This window comes from Myxine glutinosa, chromosome 10 (assembly GCF_964187855.1).
Source record: "Myxine glutinosa chromosome 10, kmMyxGlut1.1, whole genome shotgun sequence".
NCBI classification, from domain to species: Eukaryota; Metazoa; Chordata; class Myxini; order Myxiniformes; family Myxinidae; genus Myxine; species Myxine glutinosa.
Window position 1 is genome coordinate 32317075 of NC_136270.1, and position 27617 is coordinate 32344691.

General features: G+C 44.0%; 3 protein-coding genes across 10 annotated transcripts in view; 2 read left to right on the top strand and 1 right to left on the bottom strand.

The window, feature by feature from the left end:
* The window catches only part of LOC137434428 (potassium/sodium hyperpolarization-activated cyclic nucleotide-gated channel 4-like), a 317160-nt gene that overhangs the window by 153834 nt on the left and 135709 nt on the right, over nt 1-27617 (top strand). The window lies entirely within an intron of this gene.
* The window catches only part of LOC137431555 (UDP-N-acetylglucosamine--dolichyl-phosphate N-acetylglucosaminephosphotransferase-like), a 48293-nt gene continuing 31004 nt past the window's right edge, over nt 10329-27617 (top strand). The window contains exons 1-5 of one of the 7 annotated variants that reach the window (XM_078785532.1): nt 10329-10769; nt 13948-14068; nt 14270-14483; nt 24737-24891; nt 26042-26420. In XM_078785532.1, the coding sequence (XP_078641658.1) occupies nt 10624-10769; nt 13948-14068; nt 14270-14483; nt 24737-24765 (510 nt within the window). In that variant the 5' untranslated portion in view covers nt 10329-10623 and the 3' untranslated portion in view covers nt 24766-24891; nt 26042-26420. Of the gene's footprint in view, nt 10770-13947; nt 14069-14269; nt 14484-24736; nt 25152-25311; nt 25460-26041; nt 26421-27617 lie in introns of those variants that run through there. The other 6 variants (XM_078785529.1, XM_078785530.1, XM_078785531.1 and 3 more) reach the window with 6 other exon arrangements.
* LOC144894105 (uncharacterized) overlaps nt 26501-27617 on the bottom strand; it is a 29157-nt gene continuing 28040 nt past the window's right edge. The window contains exons 5-6 of the mRNA XM_078786186.1: nt 26605-26851; nt 26501-26543 (exon numbers count right to left, since the gene is read on the bottom strand). Of these exons, the coding sequence (XP_078642312.1) occupies nt 26501-26543; nt 26605-26851 (290 nt within the window). The remainder of the gene's footprint in view (nt 26544-26604; nt 26852-27617) is intronic.

A 27617-nucleotide genomic window follows, 5' to 3' on the forward strand; every position in this document is an offset into this window, starting at 1 on the left:
TACTAGCCCAGAGTGCTTAATGTTGTGCAGGAAAAAGCTTACCATTTTTTGTTCTTTTTTTGACTGATTTCTGAAAAATTTGGTAATAATAAAAAATGAATAAAACGGGGGAAAAAAATATTTCGGGATTTTTTCACATAAAAAAAAAAATCCGCTTTTCAAAACATAAAAGGCCTATTTTCTTAACATAAAAATCCGTAGTCTACAGTCATAACAGTATGTATGTGGCATGTATGTATGTATGTATGTATGTATGTATGTATGTATGTATCGAGTATGTATGTATGTATGTATGTGTGTATTAAGTATGTATTTATGTGTGTATTAGGTATGTATGTATGTGTGCCTATGTGTGTGTATGTATGTATGTATGTGTGCATGTATGTACATCTGAAAATCATAGAAAGAAAACAGGGCTCGGCCAATGTTCACCAAATTTTGCATCCATGTTGGTTGTATCCAGGGTCAGGTCATGGGCACAAAAATACCCCCCCCCCCCCCTTCCCACTCCCTTCCCAATGCTCCTGAAGGGAGTGGGTGTTTCTTGTTTATTAAAAACTGGAGCAATGCAACTGTGCCGCCAATATGCCTCTGCATAGTCCCACAATGGGTATATGCCCTCGTTCATGCTTTCAAGCTAATATGGCTGCCACACCACGTGACATATGACCTTAAAATGTACACTCTGCATATGTATGGCTCGGGGATCACGTATGTGAAGTTTTGTGTTGATCGGATAAGGTTCGTTTTTCTATCCAAGATGGCTGCCAAACCACATGACCGACGGTGTCATCATTTTCAAACTGTATGCAACAATGGTGTTAGATGAGGGCGATGACATTTGTAAAATTTCGCATCGATAGGGTAAGCCGTTTCAATGATGTAATTATTTAATATTTTCCTTCAAGCCAATATGGCTGCCACACCATGTGACGAATGATGTTTTTGTGATAATCTTTTAATTGCCATGCCAAGTCAATGACACACGTAAAGTTTCGAGTCAATCGATTTGGTGGTTTTAGAGATGTTTTTTTGAAGTTTTAGGTTAAATCCAATATGGCTACCAAACCATGTGACCTATGATGTCATCAATTTAATATTTCAATACAATGGGGTCATAGATCACATGCATGCAATTTCAGATTTTTAGGACAAGGAATTTGATTAAAATATTTTTGGCTGGTACACCACTTCACCTATGATATCATCATTGAAGGTGATGATTTTGTACTGGTGAACAGGTGATTTTTATATCATTATATCATCATCGTACAGGTGAACAGGTGATTTTTTAAAAAAAATTTATTTTTTTTAGCTGAACAGTTTCCTTATAGTCTTATAAACAAGAACCATGCTATTAGAGGTCATAGAAGTACCCCTAATTATTGTTATCTTTACACGCAATTTACAAGAAATATAATATTTTGCATGAAATTTGTTATAACTTTAAATTTGCATCATTCTTTTGGGCTGAAATTTGGACAGGATATTCAGAATATCACTTCCTTTAAAATGATGAAGGCTTTTGTTTATAGGAGTAGCCATTGTGGATTTATTGAAGGACAACCAAGTTTTATTTGGTAATTGGCATAATTAGCTAATTAGTGAACATTTGACATAATTTCACAAAATCCTCTCATCAGGTAGTAGAGTAACACATGTATAATACATGTACCAAGTTTTGTGTGAAAAGAATGATAGGTGACATAGAAGATAGAAGTAGAAATGTGTTCTTTGTTTTTCCTTGTTTTTTATTGAAGGTCTAATTTATGCAATTTATATGCATGTAATATGACAAAGAAGCGTTGAAACTGGTCTGAGTTAAAGCCAAGATTATATCTTTCAAGAAAAACTGAAAACTAGATATTAACTTGACTTTGTTTTTGTGTAAAGGCCTCTCAAAGGTACCTATGTGGTTTTCTCAATTTTTCACCAGTACTACACCCTTAAGATGCTTTTGTTCCCCATTTGGAGTACTTGACAATGTGCCAAGTTTCAAATTTATCCATTGAGCGGTTTCCGAGAAATAATTTTTCAATTATTTGCGATTAATCCAAGATAGCTACCACACCACGTGACCTATGACGTCACAATTATCATAAAAGCATTCTGCATGGGTGTCGCTCCTACCCTGAAAGTTTCGTCTCAATCGAACATATGGTTGCTGATAAAAACGAGGGTTAGCCGTACGGACGGACGGACAGACATACATACAGAAGGACGGAAGAACACTCTGAATGCTCAAATGGAGAAGACGTTCATAAACTCGATAATGGTAATGGGGCTGGCAGGTATGTTGGTAATAAGCACCAACCAATTGTATGACCATGCATTGTGGCCATTCGGGGTCAGGATGCATGTGTTTTGAATGACCATGTGCTTCAGCCTTTGGGTTGAGGTGCATGGGTAATGGGTATGCTAATGGGACAGCCTTGATAGACGGTGTGGCTTGGCCATGGGGTCAAGGTGCACGTCCAAGGCTGTTTAAATGTTTGATTTTTTACCTTTTTTTATTATAAACAAGCGTTACGCCTAGGTCCCCCGTCGGGGAAGTGATGCGAGTTGACAAAGTGGAACACGCAGAAAACATGCTATGATATGATATTTCGCTCACAAGGGTCAGACAAACATGGAGGCGGCCATCTTGGATTTTGACGTGGCGACCCAATTTTCAATAGCGTTCTTCCTTATGCCTAGATGCACCCACACACCAGAAGGTACTTCGCTTATTTTTCAAGATATTTCGCTCACAAGGTTCAGACATATATATGGTGGCGGCTGTCCTGGATTTTGACGTGGCGACCCACTTTACAATAGCGGTCTTCCTTATGCCGAGATACACCCACACACCAAATTAGAAGTTGGAACTTCGCTTATCTTTCAAGATATTCTTCTCACAAGATTCAGACATACATGGCGGCAGCCATCTTGGATTTGGACGTGGCGACCCAATTTTAAACAGCGTTCTTCCGTGTGCATAGATACACCCATACACCAGATTAGAAGTTGGTACTTCGCTTATTTTTCGAGATATTTCGCTCACAAGGTTCAGACATATATATGGTGGCGGCCATCTTGAATTTTGACATGGGAACCCAATTTTCAATAACGTTCTTCCTTCTGCCTTGATACACCCACACACCAGATTAGAAGTTGGTACTTCGCTTATTTTTCAAGATATTTCGCTCACAAGGGTCAGACATATATATGGTGGCGGCCATATTGGATTTTGACGTGGCGACCCAATTTTCAATAGCTTTCTTCCTTATGCCGAGATACACCCACACACCAAATTAGAAGTTGGTACTTCGCTTATTTTTCAAGATATTCATCTCACAAGTGTCGGACATACATCGTGGCGGCCATCTTGGATTTTGACGTGGCGACCCACTTTTCAATAGCATTCTTCCTTATGCCGAGATACACCCAAACACCAGATTAGAAGTTGGTACTTCGCTTATTTTTCAAGATATTCATCTCACAAGGTTCAGACATACATGGCGGTGGCCATCTTGGATTTTGACGTGGCGACCCAATTTTCAAAAGCCTTCTTCCTTATGCCTAGATACACCCACACACCAGATTAGAAGTTGGTACTTCGCTTATTTTTCAAGTTATGCAGGTTACAAGGTTCAGACATACATGGCATCAGACATATACATGGCGGCGGCCATCTTGGATTTTGACGTGGCGACCCAATTTTAAACAGCATTCTTCCTTGTGCCTAGATACACCCACACACCAGATTAGAAGTTGGTACTTCGCTTATTTTTCGAGATATTTCGCTCACAATGTTCAGACATATATATGGTGGCGCCCATCTTGAATTTTGACGTGGCAACCCAACTTTCAATAGCGTTTTTCCTTCTGCCTTGATACACCCACACACCAGATTAGAAGTTGGTACTTCGCTTATTTTTCAAGATATTCATCTCACAAGTGTTGGACATACATCGTGGCGGCCATCTTGGATTTTGACGTGGCGACCCACTTTTCAATAGCGTTCTTCCTTATGCCGAGATACACCCAAACACCAGATTAGAAGTTGGTACTTCACTTATTTTTCAAGATATTCATCTCACAAGGTTCAGACATACATGGCGGTGGCCATCTTGGATTTTGACGTGGCGACCCAATTTTCAATAGCCTTCTTCCTTATGCCTAGATACACCCACACACCAGATTATAAGTTGGTACTTCGCTTATTTTTCAAGATATGCAGGTTACAAGGTTCAGACATACATGACATCAGACATATACATGGCGGCGGCCATCTTGGCTTTTGACGTGGCGACCCGATTTTTAACAGCGTTCTTCCTTGTGCCGAGATACACCCACACACCAGATTAGACGTTGGTACTTCGCTTATTTTTCGAGATATTTCGTTCACAATTTTCAGACATATATATGGTGGCGGCCATCTTGGATTTTGACGTGGCGACCCAATTTTCAACAGCTTTCGTCCTTATGCCGAGATACACACACACGCCAAATTAGAAGTTGGTACTTCACTTATTTTTCAAGATATTCATTTCACAAGGTTCAGACACACATGGCGGCGGCCATCTTGGATTTTGACGTGGCCACCCAATTTTCAATAGCGTTCTTCCTTATGCCTAGATACACCGACACACCAGATTAGAAGTTGGTACATCGCTTATTTTTCAAGATATGCAGGTTACAAGGTTCAGACATACATGGCATCAGACATACATGGCGGCGGCCATCTTGGATTTTGACGTGGGTTGCACCCACACACTAAATTCGAATGCGGTCCTTCGCTTATGCATGCACGCACGCACGCACGCCCGCACGCACGCCGCACGCACGCACACACACACGCCCGCACGCACGCACGGACGGACGGACGGACGGACGGACACACGGACGGAGGGGAAAGCCATAGTCCCCCTTTCGCTCCGCTGAGCGACGGGGGACAAAAAGGCAGGCCTTTATTGCTGGCCTCATAAGCAATAAGCACCAACCATAGGTTGGTAACAGCAGTGCAAACTGATTGTCTTAATGGCTCCTCCAGCGTCGACGTTCCTTGCAAGAGAATTCATGTTATTATTATTTGTTTTTTGACAAACAATCTTTGTTTTGCTTTTGAGAAACTCGAGTCTGAATTCACTCCAACTTCTTAGAAGTTCATCGTGTTGAGAAATCTGTGTGACCATTGCTCGATCACTAACCCCCGACACTGATCTCTATACCAACTGGATTGGGTGCTGTGCACTATTTGTACAATCTGGAGTGAAGCCGCCGATGCAAAGCGGCGGCCATCTTGGGACCATCAAAAAGCTAAGAAAACGCAACAGCAGTATATCACGATGTAATTACGAATTTTACTTCATTTGTTCAGCTGAAGTGATTTATTAATTTGGCCTAAGGAATGGTTTACCTTGAGTAGTCCCATGTCCCGACGGACGAGTGCCCAGTCCAAGCCGCCGGGCCCCAGAGCGCACGACGACGACCCCCGCGGAGGCCACAACAGACCGACCGAGCACCCGGCCACCGCAGACCCTTGATACGAGTGATCGAGTCTCAAGGGCCACCTCTCACCGAGACGATGTTCGGGTTCAGCTGAATTAACAAATTTGAAGTGCAATATGCATGCATGGGAGGGAGGCAGCCAAAAAAGGATAACCTTATTGTGGGCCGACCCCAAATAAATCATAGATTCAATTGTACTTCATCTTTCATATAAATAAAATTAGGCAAATTACACTAAATCTAAAAACTGAAGATTTAACATAACAAAAACAATCAATACTCAAAACACAGCACACACGACAAAGTGATGTTTTGTTGATGGTCCCAAGATGGCGGCTCATTGACTTCGTTTCCTGTTGCATGACCCCCAATCCAGTTCGTATAGAGATCAGTGACCCCCGACAACACCTTGTGGTTTAACACTTTGTGCACATCTCTGCTACCCCTCGGCCTCACCTCGTGTTAATATCTTGTTTCTTGATTCCTCGACGGTCCTCGTACTCTTCGTACTCTTTCGTTCAAACAGCACGTGGGAATGTACACAGCAGCACGAAAATAACCTTCCACGCCACAAAAACGGGACACAGCCTGAGTGACGTCACATTGTGACGTCGTCACTATCGACATTGTCACGTCACAAACATTACGCCCATCAAAGCCTGCGCTGTTATTCCCAACCTATGGTTCAATTGTTTGTCCGTGGTAGTTTGACTCGGCCAAGGTTAGAACAGCCGACAGGTTCAGGGACCATTCAACGAACTTGCCACTGGCACTTGTCGGCTGTTGCACAACATAAGGGAACTCGTATTTATGTTTACCGGTACATACCTGATACTCCGACCTGCTGGGAACGTGACGCTGTAGGATGCTAACATTCCTGCTTCTTCTTCTTCAAAACTGGAGAAACGTGGTTTTTAAATCGACATCTTCTACTATAAAATGGATGAGTTGTGTGTTCGTGCGTGTGACTGTGAGGCACACTTTTTGTGTCTATTAATTACGTCCGTCTATTCATTAATTACGTATTACGTACTATTGAAATGTATACCTTTTACCTCTTCAGACTGCTGAGACCCTTTCCACCTTTGAAGACTCTGAGATCCCTAAGATCCTCAATGCCCCAAAAACCCCTGAAGACCCCAATGACACAAAAGTCCCCGATAACCCAAAAGTCCTCAAAGACCCAAAAGACCCAGATGACCCAAAAGCCATAAAAGAACGAGAAAACCCAAAAGCCCTAGAGGACCAAAAAGAACCAGAAGACCCAAAAGACTTCAAGGATGCAAAAGACCCACAAATCCGGCAGGCAGGTATGCTACAAAGTAGTGAAGACCTCTGAAATTTGGTCCAATACATCAATGGGCACCCCCCCCCCCCCCCATTAGTTATGATTAAACAGACACGATTTTTTTTGACTCCACCCCGAAGGTGGCCGGAGGCATTATGTTTTTGGGTTGCCCGTCTGTCCGTCCGTCCATCCGTATGGGCGAAACCTCGTTTTTCTCAGCAACCATGTGTCCTATTGAAACTAAACTTTCAGGGTAGGAGTCACACCCATGCACAATGTTTTCATGATAATTATGACGTCATAGGCCACGTGGTATGGCAGCCATCTTGGAATAAACGCAAATAATTAAAACATTATTTCTCAGAAACCACTGAATGGAAAAATTTGAAGCTTGACACATTGTCAAGTACACCCAATGGGGGAGCAAAAGCATGGTAATGATGACAACATAGGTGAAGTGGTATACCAGCCAAAAATGTTTTAATCGAATTCCTTGTCCTAAAAATCTGAAATTGCATTGGCTAGGCATGGCGTTAAAATATCATCACAAAAACATAGTTGGTCACAGGGCAACAGAGGGTAACTAGAACGCCACTCAGTAGAGCGCATACTCCCGCCGTGGGTTTAGTTGGAATAATACGTTTTGTTTAACATCCCCTCTCCCCAAAACAATAAATGAAAAAGAAAGTAGGCCCTAACTGTCAGAGAATTAATTTTGATATATCTCGAAATTAGAGGAGACAAACGTCATTTAAGAATAAGAATAAAAGCTTTCATGCAGTAAAACAGAAAAAATCTTTCCCAAAAAAATTCCTCAAAAAAATTCCTGGATCCGGAATAATATCCTGAGCTTCGCCATAAACTAATCAATTCTTCCTTATCCCAAGGGCAATCATCCCACCAACTTTCATCCAAATCCGTTCAGAACTTTTCCAGATATCTTGTTCACAAACATACGAACACACACACACACGGACGGACGCGATCGAATGCGTTACTCCCTGGCGGGAGTAATAAACCTGAAAATCGCAGAGCCAGAACCAGAATTATTTATTTGGTCTGGGAAGCCCATGTGAGGTTTCTTCTTCTTCAGCCTCTCAAAACCCTGGGTGAATATGCGATCTTTTAAAAAAAAAGTTGGAATTTTGCCAAATCTGTTTCATTCGTTTGTTAATATACCTCAGCCATTGACAAATCTGGAATTATAATTTTATTTGAGGTTCAAATTAACCCGGGAGATTGTGTCAAGCGATGCCTGGAAGTCTGTACATGTGATAAATAAATTAATCGTCCACAGTCGAAGACTCTTCCTCTTCACGCAATAACAACTTCTAGCTTCCAGACCGTACATCCAATCATCTTCACATTTTGCACACTTGTTACTCTTCATGACTTCTACTACAGTATGAAGTTTCACGTCGATCAATGAAGTGGTTCAAGAGATATAAATGTTTTTATTATTTGCGTTTAATTAACGATGTCTGCCAAACCACGTGACCTATCGTAAGTTCCAAAAGGACATTTTTGTAGACTGAACTGAACAGATCTGCTTAACAGATCTGTGAAGTTTCCCCTCGATTGGATCACAAATGAGGGAGGAGCTAGGTTTTAAAGGTTTGTGCTTAAAAACGTCATAACTCTGAAACCATGTGATGCATGACGTCATGCTCGCTGACTGTTTTGTTTGTCATGGGTATGTGATTCTGCCTGAAAAGTTTGGCCTCGATCTGTTCAGGCGTTTTGGAGAAAATTGGATTTTAGTGTTTTTCACTCAAAACAATATGGCGGCCGAACCACGTGACCTGTGACGTCATAGTTACGATTAAAATATTCTACAGACCGAGTCCCTCCGATGGTGAAAATTTGCTCTCAATCGGTACAATTATTGCAGAGAAAATGGTTTTTTAAAGGAAAACAGAAAAATAAATTCCCAAAAAATTCCTGGATCCGGAATAATCGGGGAATTAAAGAGGGAAATGATAGCAATTAAGAACTAGAATGCCACTCAGTAGCGCACATACTCCCGCCGTGGGTGACCGCTGCTGAGCCCTATCTTCCAATGGTAAAAAAAATCCTTCAAAAAATTCCTGGATCCGGAATAATATCCTGAGCTTCACCAAAAACTAATCAATTCTTCCTTATCCCAAGGACAATCATCCCACCAACTTTCATCCAAATCCGTTCAGAACTTTTCCAGATATCTTGTTCACAAACATACGAGCCACACACACACACACACACACACACACACACACACACACACACACACACACACACACACACGGACGGACGGACATGATCGAATGCATTACTCCCGCCGCGAGACGAGACATTATGACGTAACACAGAAAACAGAGGAGATGGGACAGGTAATGGAGACGAGGAAAGAACAGACGGATGAACGAATGGGCACAGGTAAAAAGGAGGTGGAGAAGACGTTTGCGGAAGCAAAATTGGAGATATAAACAGAGATGAAGAATGAAATGAATGAAGCAAAAGGGGAACTAATCGAGACGGGTCGTTGCCAACTTGGATGGGGTCGTTGCTAGCTTTAGAACCACCGCATTGATGAGGATGCAGGTGACCTTTAGTGGGTAATTCGTTCAGGGTGACGGATTACCATGGATAACTCGCCGACTCTTCATGAAAGGCACGATGCAATGTTTAAGGGCCACCATTTTGTGCGAGCAAAAGGGACACCTGGCTTAATGTCCATCCTACCTCGCAATGCAACACCCTGCATGTGAAGCACCAATCTGACAGTTTAAAGTCTGCTCGAGAATCGAACCCAGACTGGACAAGTCAAAGGTCCGATATACTTTGGTAACAATCCTCACAAGAAGGTAATTAGAATAACTGGCATACCTTATACCTTTCTTCCTCTGCGTTGTGTCGTGGAGTGCAGCTCGAACGTGCGTCCGCTCGCTGAGTCTCCTCTCGTCTGAGGGAATCTCTCACAGCCAATCACATTCTCATCTATTGTTCCATTGTCTCCAGGGCAACGAGCTGTTTTTCTCGACTATTGTCTCCCGGGGCAACGAGTTTTGTTATCTTTCTCAAAACAAAGCCCACTCACAGTAAAACTTTAATTAATATACCTGTTTGCCAAAGAACTTGATGCACACCTTCATCGATCACCTACCGCACGGCTCTTGGCCATCCTGTGAGCCCTCGGTTTAAGCATTCAATCAAGCAGTCTATCGGAACGGTTGATAAGGAACAGCTTGGCCTGGCAAGCGATAGCAAGCTGCTTGTTCATGGAACACATCCCAGTTTTTCACCACCAACTTGCCACTTATGCAAAAACATTCCGAATTGATGGAAAGTTTAGAATTTAATAAAAGTTTAATTGAAACACTCTTTGAGCGAAAGGAAATAAACACTTTCAATGAGAATTGAATAAAATTAGACAAAATTTTCCATGAGACGCTTTATATTTTAAAGTAGACTTGTTTGGCGGTGTATAGAAATCTTTTGTACGGTTCGCTCGTTCAATGTTATAATTGCGCAACGGCTCTTTCCTGCGTCGCTATGCAAATGTTACTCCACGTGATGCAAAGTGAAGACGTGATTGGTGGATTCTCTGTTTTCTACAATTCAATCAGAACGAGCGCCGTAGCTGTTCCAAGGCAGTTTTGTGTTAAGTTTATTTCAATTAAGAAACGAGGAAGTTCAAAGAATCTAAAATGGATCTACAATAACTGTCCGAGCTCCTGAAATGACCGTCTGCATCTGTCGTGTTTTCGGTGCTGAAGTTCAGTCTCTGAGGCCTCAGCGGTTCCGCATTGATCGACCCTCGGATAGTTTCGGTGCCGGCGAGGTGCACCCTCTCCCTTGCCAGCATGGACTACCTGCCCCTGTGCGTGAACGTGGCGGTCTCGGTGTTGGCCGGGTTCGTGACCTTCCGGGCCGTTCCCGCTGTGGCCAAGAAGCTTCTGGCGGCAAATTTGTTCGGCAAGGATTTGAACAAGGATTGTGATAAAAGAATGTGGGTGGATGTTTGGTTAATTATATCAGTGTCCCTGTGAGATTGTGTTTTTAATTTGTTGCAAATGTGCAGCTGCTGCTTTGTCCCATTGTTATCACTTATCATGAGATAGATAGGGGTGGGAAGGACGAGAACTGAAAGAGTGAGAGAAATGTGTACAGTTTCTGGGGGTTGGGGGGTCAAGGGGCCGGGGGAAAGGTACCGGTGTAGCGGTTACCGCTAGATGTACATTGGGTGTGTGGCCAGTTGGGGCTGGGTGTGTGGCCAGGTAAGGAGCTACGGGAGGGTGGATGTGGCCAGGTAAGAATGTGAGAGGTGTGGCCGTGTGGTCAGGTAAGGGGTGCGGGAGATGTGTGGCCAGGTAAGATGGTTGGGGAGTAGTATGGCCATGCAAGGTGGTTGGGGAGCTGTGTGGCCAGGTAAGGTGGCTGTGGAGCTGTGTGGCCAGGTAAGGAGCTGCGTGCGGGTGGAAGGGGGGAGGTGTGGCAAGTTAAGGAGAGGGGATGGGTGTAAGTGGCCAGGTAAGAAGGTGGGGAATATGGTACATATGTGAGTCTAGGTAAGGGGATGAGGGAGGATGTGTGTTGGGGGGGTGGTGGGGGAGGAGGGGGTGGAGGGTGAGGTGTGTGTGTGTGGAGGGTGAGGTGTGTGTGTGTGTGGAGGGTGAGGTGTGTGTGTGGAGGGTGAGGTGTGTGTGTGTGTGGAGGGTGAGGTGTGTGTGTGTGTGGAGGGTGAGGTGTGTGTGTGTGTGTGGAGGGTGAGGTGTGTGTGTGTGTGTGGAGGGTGAGGTGTGTGTGTGTGGAGGGTGAGGTGTGTGTGTGTGGAGGGTGAGGTGTGTGTGTGTGGAGGGTGAGGTGTGTGTGTGTGGAGGGTGAGGTGTGTGTGTGTGGAGGGTGAGGTGTGTGTGTGTGGAGGGTGAGGTGTGTGTGTGTGGAGGGTGAGGTGTGTGTGTGTGTGGAGGGTGAGGTGTGTGTGTGTGGAGGGTGAGGTGTGTGTGTGTGGAGGGTGAGGTGTGTGTGTGTGTGGAGGGTGAGGTGTGTGTGTGGAGGGTGAGGTGTGTGTGTGTGGAGGGTGAGGTGTGTGTGTGTGTGGAGGGTGAGGTGTGTGTGTGTGTGGAGGGTGAGGTGTGTGTGTGTGTGGAGGGTGAGGTGTGTGTGTGTGTGGAGGGTGAGGTGTGTGTGTGTGTGGAGGGTGAGGTGTGTGTGTGTGGAGGGTGAGGTGTGTGTGTGTGTGTGTGGAGGGTGAGGTGTGTGTGTGTGTGTGTGTGGAGGGTGAGGTGTGTGTGTGTGTGTGGAGGGTGAGGTGTGTGTGTGTGTGTGGAGGGTGAGGTGTGTGTGTGTGTGTGGAGGGTGAGGTGTGTGTGTGTGTGTGGAGGGTGAGGTGTGTGTGTGTGTGTGGAGGGTGAGGTGTGTGTGTGTGTGTGTGTGTGGAGGGTGAGGTGTGTGTGTGTGTGGAGGGTGAGGTGTGTGTGTGTGTGTGGAGGGTGAGGTGTGTGTGTGTGTGTGGAGGGTGAGGTGTGTGTGTGTGTGTGGAGGGTGAGGTGTGTGTGTGTGTGTGGAGGGTGAGGTGTGTGTGTGTGTGTGGAGGGTGAGGTGTGTGTGTGTGTGTGTGTGTGGAGGGTGAGGTGTATGTGTGTGTGTGTGTGGAGGGTGAGGTGTGTGTGTGTGTGTGGAGGGTGAGGTGTGTGTGTGTGTGTGGAGGGTGAGGTGTGTGTGTGTGTGTGGAGGGTGAGGTGTGTGTGTGTGTGTGTGGAGGGTGAGGTGTGTGTGTGTGTGTGGAGGGTGAGGTGTGTGGAGGGTGAGGTGTGTGGAGGGTGAGGTGTGTGTGTGTGTGTGGAGGGTGAGGTGTGTGTGTGTGTGTGGAGGGTGAGGTGTGTGTGTGTGTGTGTGTGGAGGGTGAGGTGTGTGTGTGTGTGTGTGTGGAGGGTGAGGTGTGTGTGTGTGTGTGTGTGTGGAGGGTGAGGTGTATGTGTGTGTGTGTGTGGAGGGTGAGGTGTGTGTGTGTGTGTGGAGGGTGAGGTGTGTGTGTGTGTGTGGAGGGTGAGGTGTGTGTGTGTGTGTGTGGAGGGTGAGGTGTGTGTGTGTGTGTGTGGAGGGTGAGGTGTGTGTGTGTGTGTGGAGGGTGAGGTGTGTGGAGGGTGAGGTGTGTGGAGGGTGAGGTGTGTGGAGGGTGAGGTGTGTGTGTGTGTGTGGAGGGTGAGGTGTGTGTGTGTGTGTGGAGGGTGAGGTGTGTGTGTGTGTGTGGAGGGTGAGGTGTGTGTGTGTGTGTGGAGGGTGAGGTGTGTGTGTGTGTGTGGAGGGTGAGGTGTGTGTGTGTGTGTGGAGGGTGAGGTGTGTGTGTGTGTGTGTGTGGAGGGTGAGGTGTGTGTGTGTGTGTGGAGGGTGAGGTGTGTGTGTGTGGAGGGTGAGGTGTGTGTGTGTGGAGGGTGAGGTGTGTGTGTGTGTGTGGAGGGTGAGGTGTGTGTGGAGGGTGAGGTGTGTGGCCAGGCGAGGTGTGTGTGGAGGGTGAGGTGTGTGTGGAGGGTGAGGTGTGTGGCCAGGCAAGGGGGTGGTGGAATGGATAGGTGGGCAGGAAAGTGGAGGGAGAGGTGGTGCAAAATACATGGACAGGTAGATAGGGATGGATGTGGTAAGGGGGCAGGTTTTTAGGTACGTAACAGGGATAGGTGTGGTCCACAGAAAAAAGAAAATTAGGGTCGGGTTGACAGGAAAGAAGGATTGAAGATTGATGGGAAAGATTTGAGCCGCCTTCATGGACGCGAGTTGTATCGCAATTTATGTGATTATTGTGAATTTGAGAGTTTAACCTGGACACTGTTTGTGCCCCACTTTCTATCTGTTTTTTTGGGCTGAACGCAGACTCTGTGACTACTGAAATTGTCTTATTCGTGATGAACTCCCTTGCTAATCAGTGCAATGAATCCTCGCTGTGCTTTATGGTTTTTATGACTTTGATTAACTGCTCCTCCTTATGTTTTGGGAGTAATATTACAATTTCCTTGGATTTTCATCTTCCATGGATTTAATTGTTTTAACTTTGTGCAAATTAGTTGATCAAGAAACATTGAAACCCAACATTAAATAACTTGTGTCTGACTTCACTTTACAAACTTGATTAAACACTGTGATATTTTCCCCGTGTGCGCTCATCCTTGACCAATGTGTGCACATGTGTCCAGACCTGAAGCCTTGGGGGTCGTGAGTGGAGCCATATTCCTAGTTATGCATTTTGCCCTCATACCCGTGCCCTCCTTGGGCTGCTGGCTCAGCAAAAACTGTCCTGGATATCCACAGATTCAGGTTTGCTCGGAATCGACCACCTTTTCACTCCGATCGTGCACATCTTCCACTGTTTTCTGCTCTCTTTAATATCTACTCTGCACTTTCCCAACATCCGAATTTGCCATTCCCCATTTATCTTCTGCCTATTTATTTGTTCATTTATGTTAGCAGTCCTTTATAGTTTTTTTTTGTTTTTTTTAACGACGATGTGATATCCAGTTGGTGCAGCTCCTCGCTGCGCTCCTGGCTCTATGCTGCATGCTTCTTCTCGGGTTTGCCGACGATGTTTTGAACCTGCCTTGGCGTCACAAACTGGCACTTCCCGCCGTGGCCGCCCTCCCTCTGCTCACAACTTATCTGCTCACCGAAGGGCCCACCACCGTGCTCATTCCCGAACCGCTCCGCCCGCTGCTCGGCCTGCATGTGCACCTTGGTATGATTGGAGGCTCCTTGTGTAGCAGAATCTTCTCATTACTGCAAGTCTTTTATCCGTTAGTTCATGGTAGTCTGGTGTAGTAGAGTCTTGTTACATAAGGAATACTTATTTGGTGGACATTCCCATTTTGACGAACACATTTCGGTTCAATATAAGATACAACAACAACAACAACATGCATTTTAAAGGCGATTTTCCCTACTAGAGCGGGGGTTAGCCTTGCGGTCCCCATGACAATCTTCTCCATTTTGCCCTATTTTCTGCATCGCTCCTTGTTAACCCCCTTGCCCGCATTTCTTCTTCGACCATCTTTAGCCAAGTCTTTCTCGGTCTTCCCCGTCCTCTACTTCCTTCTACATCCATTTCTATCACTCTTCTCAACCAGTCACTTTCATCCTTCCTCAACGCATGACCAAACCATCTCAACCTGTTCCTCTTCACAGCATCAATCACAGGCTCTATTCCCATCAATATAAGATGCAGTAAAATATTTTTTAAATGTTTAATTAAAATACATTATCCCAATCTGTTGTGTTATGCAGTTAAGTATATCTCTCTATTATGGCCAAAGTGGAAAGGGAGGTTAAACTGTTTAAAGTGTAATGTAGAAATATACAGTGCCTTCAAGGTATTCACACCCCTTGACTTTTTCACATTTTGTTGTTAGTCTGAATTAAAAATTGATTAAATTGAGCTTTTTTTGTCGCTGATCGATGCATATTACCCTATAATGTCAAAGTGGAATATTATTTTAAGAAATTTTTACAAAATAATTAAAAATGAAAGGCTGAAATTTTTGGAGTCAATAAGTATTCAACCCCTACGCTATTGTGAGGAGGCATATATCTGGGGACACACCAACAACAACAACAGGCATTTTAAGGCCATTTTCCCAGCAAGAACGGGGGTTAGCCATATATCTGGGGAAGGGTATAAAATAATTTTGGAGTGTTAAAAGTTCCCAAGAGCACAGTGAGCTCCATCATTAGGAAATTCAAAGAATATGGAACTATCCAGACTCTTCCTCGAGCTGGCCGTCCGACCAACGTGAGCAACTGGGCAAGAAAGACCATGGTCAGGGAGGTGAACAAGAACCCAATGACCACTCTCACAGAACTGCAGAGTTCCTTGGCTGAGATGGGGGAACCTGCCAGAAGGAGAACGGTCTCTGCAACACTTCAGAAATCTAGGCTTTATGGGAAGGTCCTGATGGAAAATACTCCTGAGAAAAAGGCCCATTTAATTGCGCCACGTACATTAAAAAGGCACACCTTGTACAAAAGGCATATAATTTTAAATTCAAGCTGTAACACAACGAAATGTGAAAAATGTCAAGGGTGTGAATACTTACCGAATGCACTGTAATAAAAAACTAAATAGGGCATGGGATTTGGGTTTGGTTCCAGCAATGTCACCCTTATGTACCCTGAATGTTTTATTATGGATAGATTATAATGGGGTGTGAGTGCCACCCCTTATTTAAAAAAAAAAAGAAGTATATATTGTTACGGACACGACTTAAGATGTTGCTTGACCGAGCGGAATGGCCGCCGTGTTCGCACAGTTTACCCGATTACCCCCAACTCACCCGATTCCACTCGAACCTTGGCCGAATCGCGCTACGCTAAATCGATGATGGAAAGGACACAACGACTGGGATTAATGAAACGACACAAGGGGTACAGTTCTCAAGACCTCCGGAGGAGGATATAATTGGTGGTGCAGAAAAGGGGTAGATTACAGGGTAAGAGGTAAAGCACAGAAAAGATGGGCACTTAGACACAGTCTTATCTTATCCCCGACAGACCACAGACAAACGGAACAAGACTGACTTACACAGGGATTGATGGCAGGGAAGGACAGGCAGTCGATAGCACAAGGTGCACCTTGGCTCAGGGACAGGATACAGCACGGTCCAGTAGATGCAGGGAGGTGTCACAGCGCTCGGTTGGTGGCGTCTCTCTCTCCAAGCTGAGGGCGCATCTGACGTCACCTCCCTCTTCCTGCGCATGCTCAGCGGGGAGTGACACGCCCTCGGCTCGTTGGCTCCGCCCCAGATGGAATCGGTCCGCCGCTTCTATTGGGTGCGGGGGGTTACCGGGCTCCGCCCTTGACGAGGAGCTGACAGCGAGCCCCTACGTGGTAACCCCGTCGGAGCACATGTTCGATGGCGGCTAACCAAGCCGGAGTGAGGACGCGCACTCCCCGCGCCGCCGCCGTTGTTGTTGCTGTTGTTGTTGTTGTTGTTGTTGCTGAACCGTGAGGAAGAGCTGCGGGGGGGTAATGGGAGGTCCTAAACTTTCTAACGGTGCCATACAATCACATTTTGGTGCAACGAAGAGTCAGAATTAATGGAAACGAGTCCTTAACTGACATAGACTAAGAATAACTAGCAAGATGTCCTATAGTTGTCTACGTGAGATGCGGTGGACCTGGATGCGACATTTAATGGGGGAAATAGGGGAAGGTCGGGTCTACAGAGTGTTGTTTACAGAAAATGGGACTAGGGAATGGGGGATTGGGGATAGTTGGGAAGTATTGGGGAAATAGGGGAATATTTACAAGCGGATATGGATGGAGGCCAATCTCATATCCGCAACAATATATATATATTTTTTAAGGGAATGGGTTGCAGGCAAAGCCTAGAAACGAACGAACCCCATTAGAATTACTCTTTAGAACCCCATAAAAGAACCCTAGATTGACCCGTACCAGCTTAACGAATTTCCAACACAACAACCAGTCAATGGAAGGTAACTTTTATTTTAGAGGGATTATTGATGCCCTCATTATCGTTTATTAATATGTGGTTGTAAGTGCATGTGGAATATAAAGTTACGAAAGGGCATTTATCGGGTTCACAAGATTGCAAATGATGCTTCCTGGGAAGTGTGTGTTTGTTTGAAGATGGCGTTGAGAGCATTGAGGTGAAAAGATTTTCACGGAGCGATACAATGATGTTGATACCCAAGATGCTTTAGTCAGGTTCACTATGTTAACAAATATAATTTCGTTCAAAATTTTGGTAGATTAGCAAAACTATACATTTTTGGAATATTCAGAGCATGAGGAATCCAAAAATTAATGTTTACATTTGCGTAGACACCTTTGCGAAAATGACACTCAGGACAGTGATGAAGATAGTCAGGTTCACTATGTTAACAAATATAATTTCTTTCAAAATTTTGGGATTAGCAAACCTGTACATTTTTGGAATCTTCAGAGCATGGAGAATCTGAAAATCAATGTTGGCATTTGCCCAGACACCTGCATGGCCGCCATTTTGGATTTTGAAAATGGCCGCCTTAAAATACATATTTTGCGCGATCCCAGCTTCTAGTCAACCTAGAGACTTAATTAAATATGCTAATCCTATGTTTTCTGGGTCAAGGAATCCAATAAAGGCCTCAAAATAGTGCTCAGGGTTATAGAAAAGCAACAAACAAAGGTAATTGAAAACCATTGTCTTTATATTTGTGATATAACTGTATTACATAATACATGATATTGCAAGTCCTTTGAAGTTATAGGTTGTTATAGGAAGTTATAGGTAGTATCAGATTGAACTATAAGTCCTATACACAGGATCTACGAGGTCTATACCGTTCAGGAATATGCTTTTACAAATCTTCATCACTGTCCTGAGTGTCATTTTCGCAAAGGTGTCTACGCAAATGTAAACATCGATTTTTGGATTCCTCATGCTCTGAATATTCCAAAAATGTATAGTTTTGCTAATCTACCAAAATTTTGAACGAAAAAACATAGTGAACCTGACTATTGTCGAGGATGGAATCATCAGCAAAAAGATGGAGGATTTTCCAGAGCGTCAGAGAGGTCGTTGATGAAGATTAGGGTTAGGATTAGGATGGGGCTCAGAACACCACCATGGGCCTCTCCAGCCTTGACAGGGAGAGAAGACGAAAGTATTCCCTCGAGAGATCTGTTGGCTATGAGGGTAGAAGAAAGAAGTCAGTAAGTCATGTGTGGAGTTGGCTTTCAATATCATAGGCAGAGAGTTTGGAGAGTTAGGCAAGATGCCAGATTATATCGTAAGCTTGAGATATGTCTAGAGAGATGGCCCTGATCTCATGTCTGACATTGAGGACCTCCATCAATTGTTGGTAGAGTAGAAACAGCACGTCCAAAGTTGTGACCATGTCTGAATCTGAATTGATGATCTGAGATGATGTCGTTGGAGAAAAGGAAGGATTTTATGTCAACTGCCGTAATGGATTCCATGACCTTGATGATGATCGGAAGTAAGCTGCTCAGTCTTGTACTTTATTTTTTGTTTTTTGTACTCAGTTTTGTACTAAGCTCAGTTTTTTGTACTTTATTTATGTAATGTAGTGATGTCGGCTGATTTCCAAGCAGATTGAAGATGACCTCGGGCAAATGTTAGGGTGAACAGAGCAGAAAGAGGAATGCAAGAGCAGCAGAGAGCAGGTTTTTAGGACATGCCAGCTAATGAATGCCTGTGGGTCCAGTTATGGAATCACATTCGAAGTTTGCCAGAACATTCTCCACCTTCTCATGTGCAAAAGACAGTCTGGGAGCAGTTGGGTGTGACTGGGTCGGATAGGTACACAGAGCGAAGGGTTGGAAACACAAGATTTGGAAGCAAACACAGAATTGTGGCATTTTGGCCTTTTCACGAGTGGAGTCGGCTGTGGTGCCATTTCAATAGAGGAAAAAACATGGGATGGGGTGGGATGGATCATATTCCAGAGTATATTTAACAAGGCACCAACAAGTTTTAGAGGAGGGAGACAAGTTTTAAAATTCAATCTTGAGGTTGGACAAACGTTGTCTTGCTCTCCTGAGAGTGGACACACAATTGTTGTTGGCTTTGTGGAATGATCTGAGATTGTTTATGGTTGGGTTTGCCTTCTAGGAAGAGAAGGTAGGTTGTTTCAGAGCAACTGCCTCACTACAGGTTACACTGTACCATGGGTGAGAAGAAGGATCGGCTAACTGAAGACGAGACGGGGAATTCCCAAGCTGAGTGAATGTCAGGGGCAGTAGACATAGGAGACCAATCATGAACTGAGTTGGTGGCTTGCAGTCCTGCAAATCCGCCTGAGTGAACTGCCATATTTACCGGTGCTAATGCAGCTCTCTGAGGATAGTCAGAGCAGAGATATTGAATCTCAAAAACATATGATCAGATGAAACAACTGGAGCAGAGGAAGAGCCAGAGACATTTGTGGAGAAGTTTGTCATCACTAAGTCCAGAAGGAAGGATTTGCCATTGGGAGAAATCTGGCTTGGAAAGCTCACAGATTGAGCCAGTCCCATGGAGTCGCAGATGTCCTTTGATGAAGTGCCATGGCTTCATTCTGACAATTAAAATCACCACATCCAACTATAATTCACCAAATGTCCGTCTGTCCGTTCGAAGGTACCGCAAAAACAGCTGGACCGATCGCACGATATATTGGGTGGGTATTCCTGGGACCCCTGGGAGTGAAATAGGTTATATTGTTTTTACAATTTTTTCCCGATTTAAAAAGTTTTCCAGTTTTTCCAAACACGATGGAATAATATTTACCGATATGAACAGTGATGTAGCTTTTGTTGAAATTCTACAAATACTGTTTATTCTATGTACCAAGAGAGAGTAGATCGATTCCTGACAAACTCTTCCTATATAAATGTGCGGCTTCGAAGTAACATGGCAGCGTGTGCAAAGCGACTGAGAAACAGGTGTAGCGGCCGCTTCCGTGTTACAGATTCGGCGCGCACTCTTTACACATAAACGTGCGACTGAGGAAGACGTGTAGCGGCCACTTCCGTTTCGCAGAATTCAATCTTTTTTCAAAATGGGCGCCATGTACTGTTTAGATTTTAATGATTTGTGTGTGATATGATTCAACGGATGTTTATATGAATCGTTTCAAATAAAAAAGCCTTCAATTTCTGATATTTTTCCTTTTCATTTGGGCTTCCCAATTGAAGCCCCGTCCATGGGGCGGGTACCATTGCTAGTTGTACAAAAACGAACTTTGCCATCGAAATATATAAAGAAAAGGATTCTATAGTGGTGTCTTTCCCGAACTGTGCCTTCAACAAATCTCCTGTATTTTGAGTGTAGGGTTGAGCATCTAATTTTTTGAGCCCTTCTGTGTCTGTAACTGCAGTAGTCAGAAGAAGTTGCATGAATTGTGAACGTCGAATGAGCGATCACATAAAATTTCCTTTCAATGAGAGCCAGTACATGTATATCATACATTATAGGACATTTGGAAGTGTGCGTCTATAAAAATGTTTTTCGGGTATCGAGGCTGACATTCTTTTGATATTAATTAAAACCACATCAGAATGCAATAAACAAGCATGGCTGATGGCATTTTAACCTGATTTCTGAGAATCATGAGCTATTTCCTCAAACAGACAAAAATGCTGATTTATGTTCATACTATAGTTTTATTGGCTACTTGACTTTTAATGGATTTTCATTGTGACATTTGTGGTCATTTATGGAGGTTGACTTATTGTGAAAACCATTTATGGATATATAGGGGAAGGTGGGGTTAGTTGGAACGTGGGGTTAATGGAAACATTGTCAAGATGGTGCTGCCATGTAGTGGTAGATAGTGACATTACTCTTCCACCATTTTGTTTCCAATACAAAAGGAAACGAGTTGTTCTCATGAGAAAGGTATGTATGATTTTTGCAATTCTGCACAGTTATTTTTATTTGAGGAAAAGTTATTTTATCTTGATGATGTAGTTAGATAAATGTCAGTACCTTTATGTATTGTGACGTTTGTGGGGGGTAGGCAATGAAATACCTTAGTCCAGGTAGGATTGTGTAGATTACCATGCTCCAGATGTCGTGTGGCCACTTCCTGTAACTAAGTAGGGCCGGATGTTCGGAGTAAGTGTGACGTGTGGCCAAACGGAGGGTGGCTCTTGTGTGATGTAGCTTAGGGATTAAGGGTAAATCCCCTGTTTGTAAATGACCTCTGTGATTTTTCCCTTGTTCCTTATGCCACGACACTACACACGCTAGCAGCCAAGCGATCGGTGTGTAATTATAAACATTAAATAAAGTAACCAGAACCAGGACATTGAAGTACCGCTGGCGCCACCAGCCGAGGCATCGCGGCACCAAGCAAGCAGGGCCGTGAGGTCCCACCCCGAAAGGTGATGATTCAGGGCGATGGAGCGATGAGATGGCATTCGCTGATTGGAGCATGCACGGACGTCATCATGGAACGTTTGAGACCTAGGCTAAAAAGGACATGTCCCGGCATTATTCCCTCTCTTGCTTCGTGGATGTGGTTGCAAGTGGTCACCGTTTGTGCTCTCCCTCTTGCGCTGGGTACTTCTTGTGTGCTGTAGCATTTCAGGCTTGCGCTTGGCAGTGGCATTCACATGCATTCTGTTCCTGGCTGCATGGAGGAGCGGATGCATTCTTTCCCTGATTCGTTGGTGCTGACTTTGTGGCGACTGTGTGCGCCTGAGAGACCTCAGGGCTTTGTGAAGCGTGGGACGAGGACGGAACGAGGGCCTGTTCACTTTGCGTCAGCGTGGCAGTGAACACAGCTTCGCGCCAAAGCGTGTTTTCCCGCGCAGGGACATGGGGCCTGTGACGACCCCAGATTGTCAAGAGGACCAGAGCTGAGTACCCGCTAACATTCATTACACACACATTTATTGCTTTCAGTTATTTATCCCCTTGTGCTGTTTTACGAGGCCATGTGGGGGTGCCCCAAATAGGAATTTTAGTACTGCACATTTCTTGTTCCCTGGCATTATTTTTATTAAATCCTTTATCTGTTGAACTTTCATTCCATGTCCTGTCCCATTTAATTGTTGGTGGATCGGAGAAACCCTGTGCCTCATCCGACTGTGCAGGTAAGCACTCGCTGCCCTCCATCCCCACGCGTATTAACACCGCCGTAGGTTGATTGAACGCCTTGCAAGTAAGCTCGCTCGGCCACCCGTCACCTTGGGAGATCTTAATCCCCCGGTGAACCTCCCTAGGATTAAATTTTATTTCCCTAGGATCCCTATCCCTAGGATTTCCCTAGATAATCCCTAGGATTAAATAAATTAAATCAAAATTTGATTTTTGAAGAAGTATTATATGTGCAGGTACTAATCCACACTGAGGTGAAGTAGATCTTGTAACTAAAGTATGTTTGTGGGGTTAGTGATATGTAGAGTCAGGTAGATTTGTGTAGGTATCATGCTCCGATTGCCGTGGAGAAGAACCATTTCGATGTACAATAAGTGGAGGACCTGTGTAGACCGTGTGTTCGGATTAAGTTGTATATTTGTCCCTGCCACGAGTGGGCAGGGCATGTTAACGAGCACGGACGGATGTTGCCCCTTTCAAAAAAAAATAGTGGTGTCAAGAGCCTTGGGCATAAGGGTAGATTATCCCTGTTCGTCTTACCCTATGTGATTTATCTGTTGTCCCTTTTGGCACCACACCATAGACACCAGTTAGAATCCCACATTTAAATGCCCATTAATTAAACCAAATAAACAATAAAACCCAACCGGAAGCCAGGCATCAAGCACAAGGGCTAACAATCCCGCCTGGCAAGCACACATACTCAAGCAGGCCGAAGACACGCCCCATAGGCCTCGTGATTGGCTGGGGCAGAGCAAGAAGCGACTCGCTATTGGGCGGGAGTTGACCAATGGGAAGGACGGAGAAAGGAAGGACTTGTAATTGGCCACGGGCGGGGCAAGAAGCTTCCCGCGGATTGGTGGAAAGAAGGCCGAGAAGTAAGCAGCGCTCCGATTGGCGAAGACCACCGCAGACGTCAAAGGTGGACTGCACGCTGATAGGTGGATAACTGGACAAGGTCATGTTTGACCGCTGAGTGGAGGAGAAGCGCCGGTGACGTCACGAGACAGCCGAGAAAAACACTTAAGGACCAATATTTTCTCTCTTCTTCTTGCCCTATGCCCTTGCTCGCTTGCCCTCATCTATTGCCTTCGCTTTCACCTTCTTCTCTCTTATACCTTTGTCTTGTATTGCTGTATGAAGATGTTTGTTTTGCCCGTCATGAATAAGCAAAATATCACACTGGTATCAAAGCTTCCATCAAATTAAAGTTAGGCTATTTTTTTTTTTTTGCGAAAACCTTCTGCAGCATATTATTAATCACCAACATTGGATAATAAAGTACGTCAGTGCAAGTTCTTTACAAGTGTCAAATTAAAATTATTTTGTGGTGCAGCATGTAAATTTGACGCAGGAGTACTCAAGGAAATGTTAATTATACATCGAATATTGATGATCTTGGCAGGAGGGTCAAAAGGTAGTGAACTCATGTTTTAAAGTCTGTGTTTGATTCTCAACCTGATTGAACAACCACTTGGTGTGGGCATGTGGGGCGTTGCACCGAGTACACCGTCCTTTCGGCGGAGAGGGATGTTAAGCCAGCTGTCCCATTTACTCGCATATTTGTTGGAGAGGGGTGTTAAGCCAGTTGTCCCATTTACTCGCATATTTGGAGGAGAGGGATGTTAAGCAGTTGTCCCATTATCTCGCATATTTGGAGGTGAGGGATGTTAAGCAGCTGTCCCATTTACTCGCATATTTGGAGGAGAGGGATGTTAAGTTCTTCTTTCCTGGAAGTCCTTGCAGTGTCCTTGTGTTTTATACTCCCCTCCCCCCATCCCCCCCCCCCCCCCACCTTCCCACGCCTCTTCCCCCAAACCCTCTCCCTCCCATAGATCTCCCGATGTCCCTGCTCTCAAATGTTGTGTTTGTGCTTCCCCTTCGCTCCCCATCTTGTCTACCGCTACCCTTATTATATGTTTTGTGTCTGATTTTTTGTGTGATAAATGTTAGCTCTTTCACGAGCCTCGGTCCTGTATGCAACAACAACAACAACAAAAAATCATTGAGATTTTTTTGGGGAAATGACATTTTTATATAAATAAAACGGCAAAACAGCAGTAAAAAAAAGCATCAAAACAGCATTGGAAAGCATCAAAACAGCAGTAAAAAAAAGCATCAAAACAGGATTGGAAAGCAAACCAAACAGCATTGGAAAGCATCAAAACAGCAGTAAAAAAAAAGCATCAAAACAGGATTGGAAAGCATCAAAACAGCAGTGAAAAAACATCAAAACAGCAGTGAAAAAACATCAAAACAGCAGTGAAAAAGCATCAAAACAGCAGCAATGGTCTGTTCAATCACCGCAGCTAAATGTGTCGGAGTAATTAACTATTCTCCTTCGTGCCCTCCTTTGGTTGCCTGAATGGTGTCACTGCAGGACCTCCGGGTAAACAACATTACGGGTGAAGATTCCACTGTGGCCATCAATTTTTCCCTGTTGGCCATTCCTGACTACCTTTACCTTGACATCCTCAAATCGTTTAGCACGCGACAATGCAACGTACAATTGGCCTTGGCTGAAGACGGGCTCTGGTAAGTAAATCCCAACTTTGTGTAATGTTTGACCTTGACTCTTGTTTATTGAGCAAGAGAATGCCACACGAACTGGAAATTGACGGCGTTTGAGTACGAATGGTAGTGTTGTATCGGAAGGTGCAATACTAATCCTGGGTATAAATGTGCGTGTTCCTTTGTAACTGCCAGAAATTATTTCTCCATCTATTATGTTTGACAACAATCTTTTAACAACCAATCTTGCACCATTGCACAGTCCCTGTTTCGGATCAAAGTTACGGAGTAACATGATGACAGCACCATCTTTGAGACGAAGTTTGTGCAATGGCATTCCAGAAGGAGTTAATTGATTTAGGAATTCCATAGGATAATTTAGTGCCTCTTCAGGGTCATCACAGACAATGGAATCAGCGCTGAAGTACGTCTTTTCTTCCCCAGGAAATGCATCCAGTATCTCATCGTTGATCACAAATGTGGATTCATTCTTTGGACACAACACGGCTCGTTGTGCCAGCGCATCATAGTTTGAATGGATTTCGTTCAAATTACCGAAAACAGCCTCTGCTAAAGAAATGTTGTCTTCTACACAGATACGACCAGGCAGTCGTATTAAATCTGAGTCAGGAATTGTTTCCACAGTCCCATTTCCAACCGACAGTAACCATTTTGAGAATTATTCGTCATCATTAGCTCTCATGTATGTGTGTGTATATATGTGTGCGTGTGTATATATATGTGTGCGTGTGTATGTGTATATATATGTGTGCGTGTGTTTATATGCATGCGTGTGTATATATATATGTGTGTGTGTGTGTATATATATATATGTGTGTGCGTGTGTATATATGTGTGTGTGTGTGTGTGTGTATATATATGTGTGTGTGTGTGTGTGTGTGTGTGTGTGTGTGTGTGTGTGGATGTATATGTGGGTGTGTGTATATATGTGTGTGTGTGTGTGTGTGTGTGTGTGTGTGTGTGTGTGTGTGTGTCTATATGTGTGTGGGTGTACGTATGTGTGTGTATGTATATATGTGTGTGAATGCATGTATGTGTGGGTATATATGTGTGTGGGGTGACCCCACAAGTTTGAGAATATTGCTCCAGGTGTGCTCCTATGTGCATATTCTCTCCGTATTTGGAATGAGGCACTTTCTAACATTCTTTACAGATCGCAATTTTCCCAAGAAAGTCTCTGCAATCTCCAAACAATCTTTTGTTGAATGCAGTAAAACTTCATCTGAACAAGTGATGAATGCAGTGATGGAATTCTCTTCGAACCTCTCATTGGTAGTTTGCTGTATTTCAGACTTTTATTTGAAATCTTTTGTTTTACGACTTAGTGAGATTTTCTTTTTGGTGTTGAAATTTGGTGTTGAAAATTCCAGTTGTGGGATTCTTTCGATGTAATTGGGATCAAGCTGAATATCTTGATGAGCTTTTTCAACTGCCTTTTGTAATTTCTCACCAGTAATCCTTAAATCCTTCACTTCACCATGCAAATGTATATTCAGTGAAGATAAATCAAAACTGATGATTCTTGAATTATCCATTAATGGTGCAATTTCTTCCCTTGCTCTGCTCCAAACCTCGGGATGACTGACAGCAAATGTTTTTTCACCAAATCTGCTCATAGTTTCTTCAAGTATTTTATGGACAGCACTCCTCCAGTGCTGGGAAAGGTTTAAAGAGGATATTGTTCCAATATTAAATCTTGGTATAACATCAATTGACGTGGGCCGGTAAAATAGCAATTGTGCAGAAATGCTCCCAAATTTTCTTTCAATGTATTCTGTGAAGACGGAGTTCTTCAACATCAACTTCAAGATGTTGTGGTCGATATGGCATGTCACTTTCTTTGGAAACTCCACATCTACAGTTCTACATCCACGAAGTACAATATTTTCTTCAATGTTGTATCGATACATCTGTAGAGTTGTCTGCTCAAGGCAATGTTTCTTCGCCAAAACTTGCTTTGCACCTGCAAGGTAAATACAAATGTTAGTGATAGTGATAAATATTGCAATACACACAGGTGGGGGATATAACTAATGCAAACATGTAAAAGCCTGCAAGGTCAAACTACCATAGACATATTTCCATGCACTGTGAAGAAAAATTGAACTTGCTATAATGCCTTTTAAAATGAATTTTGTCATTGACACCACTCGCACACCCACTCACTATGGAAGTGGCAGGAATGGTCATTCCTCTTTGGGGTAAATAGCTTACAGTCGATCTATGGTCGGGTCTCAATAACTTTGGGTGCGTGTCCATTTACCAAGTTCCTTCTGGAGAGATCGCCAAGTGGTTTAAGCATTCGAACAAGCACTCCATTCGAAACCGTTAAGGAACGGCCGGCTTGGCAAGCGCAAGCTAGCTGCTTGGTAAATGAGCCCAACCTGAGCTTTCTCCCTTTCAGTTTCGTTTTAAACAGAAGGAGCAAGTTTCAAAAGTTCACTACGAAAAACGCCACGTTAGCGCCAGGAAGGGTCATGTTATTAACCCAACACTTATGGGGTACCCAGAGTACATGAGATCTTCACTCAGTTCTGGAGGTAAAACTTACCTCACACATGTCGGGATTCCTCCAAATTTCTTAATTTAGTGCTATAAAGAGCATTAGCGACTGTTTAAAAAGCTAATCATACGTGTTTGTGGTTCATAATATTCATGACTGTTCAATAATGTTCATTACTTCTGGTGGAGGCCATTGCTCCCACGAAAACGCCATAATAAGCTATTTA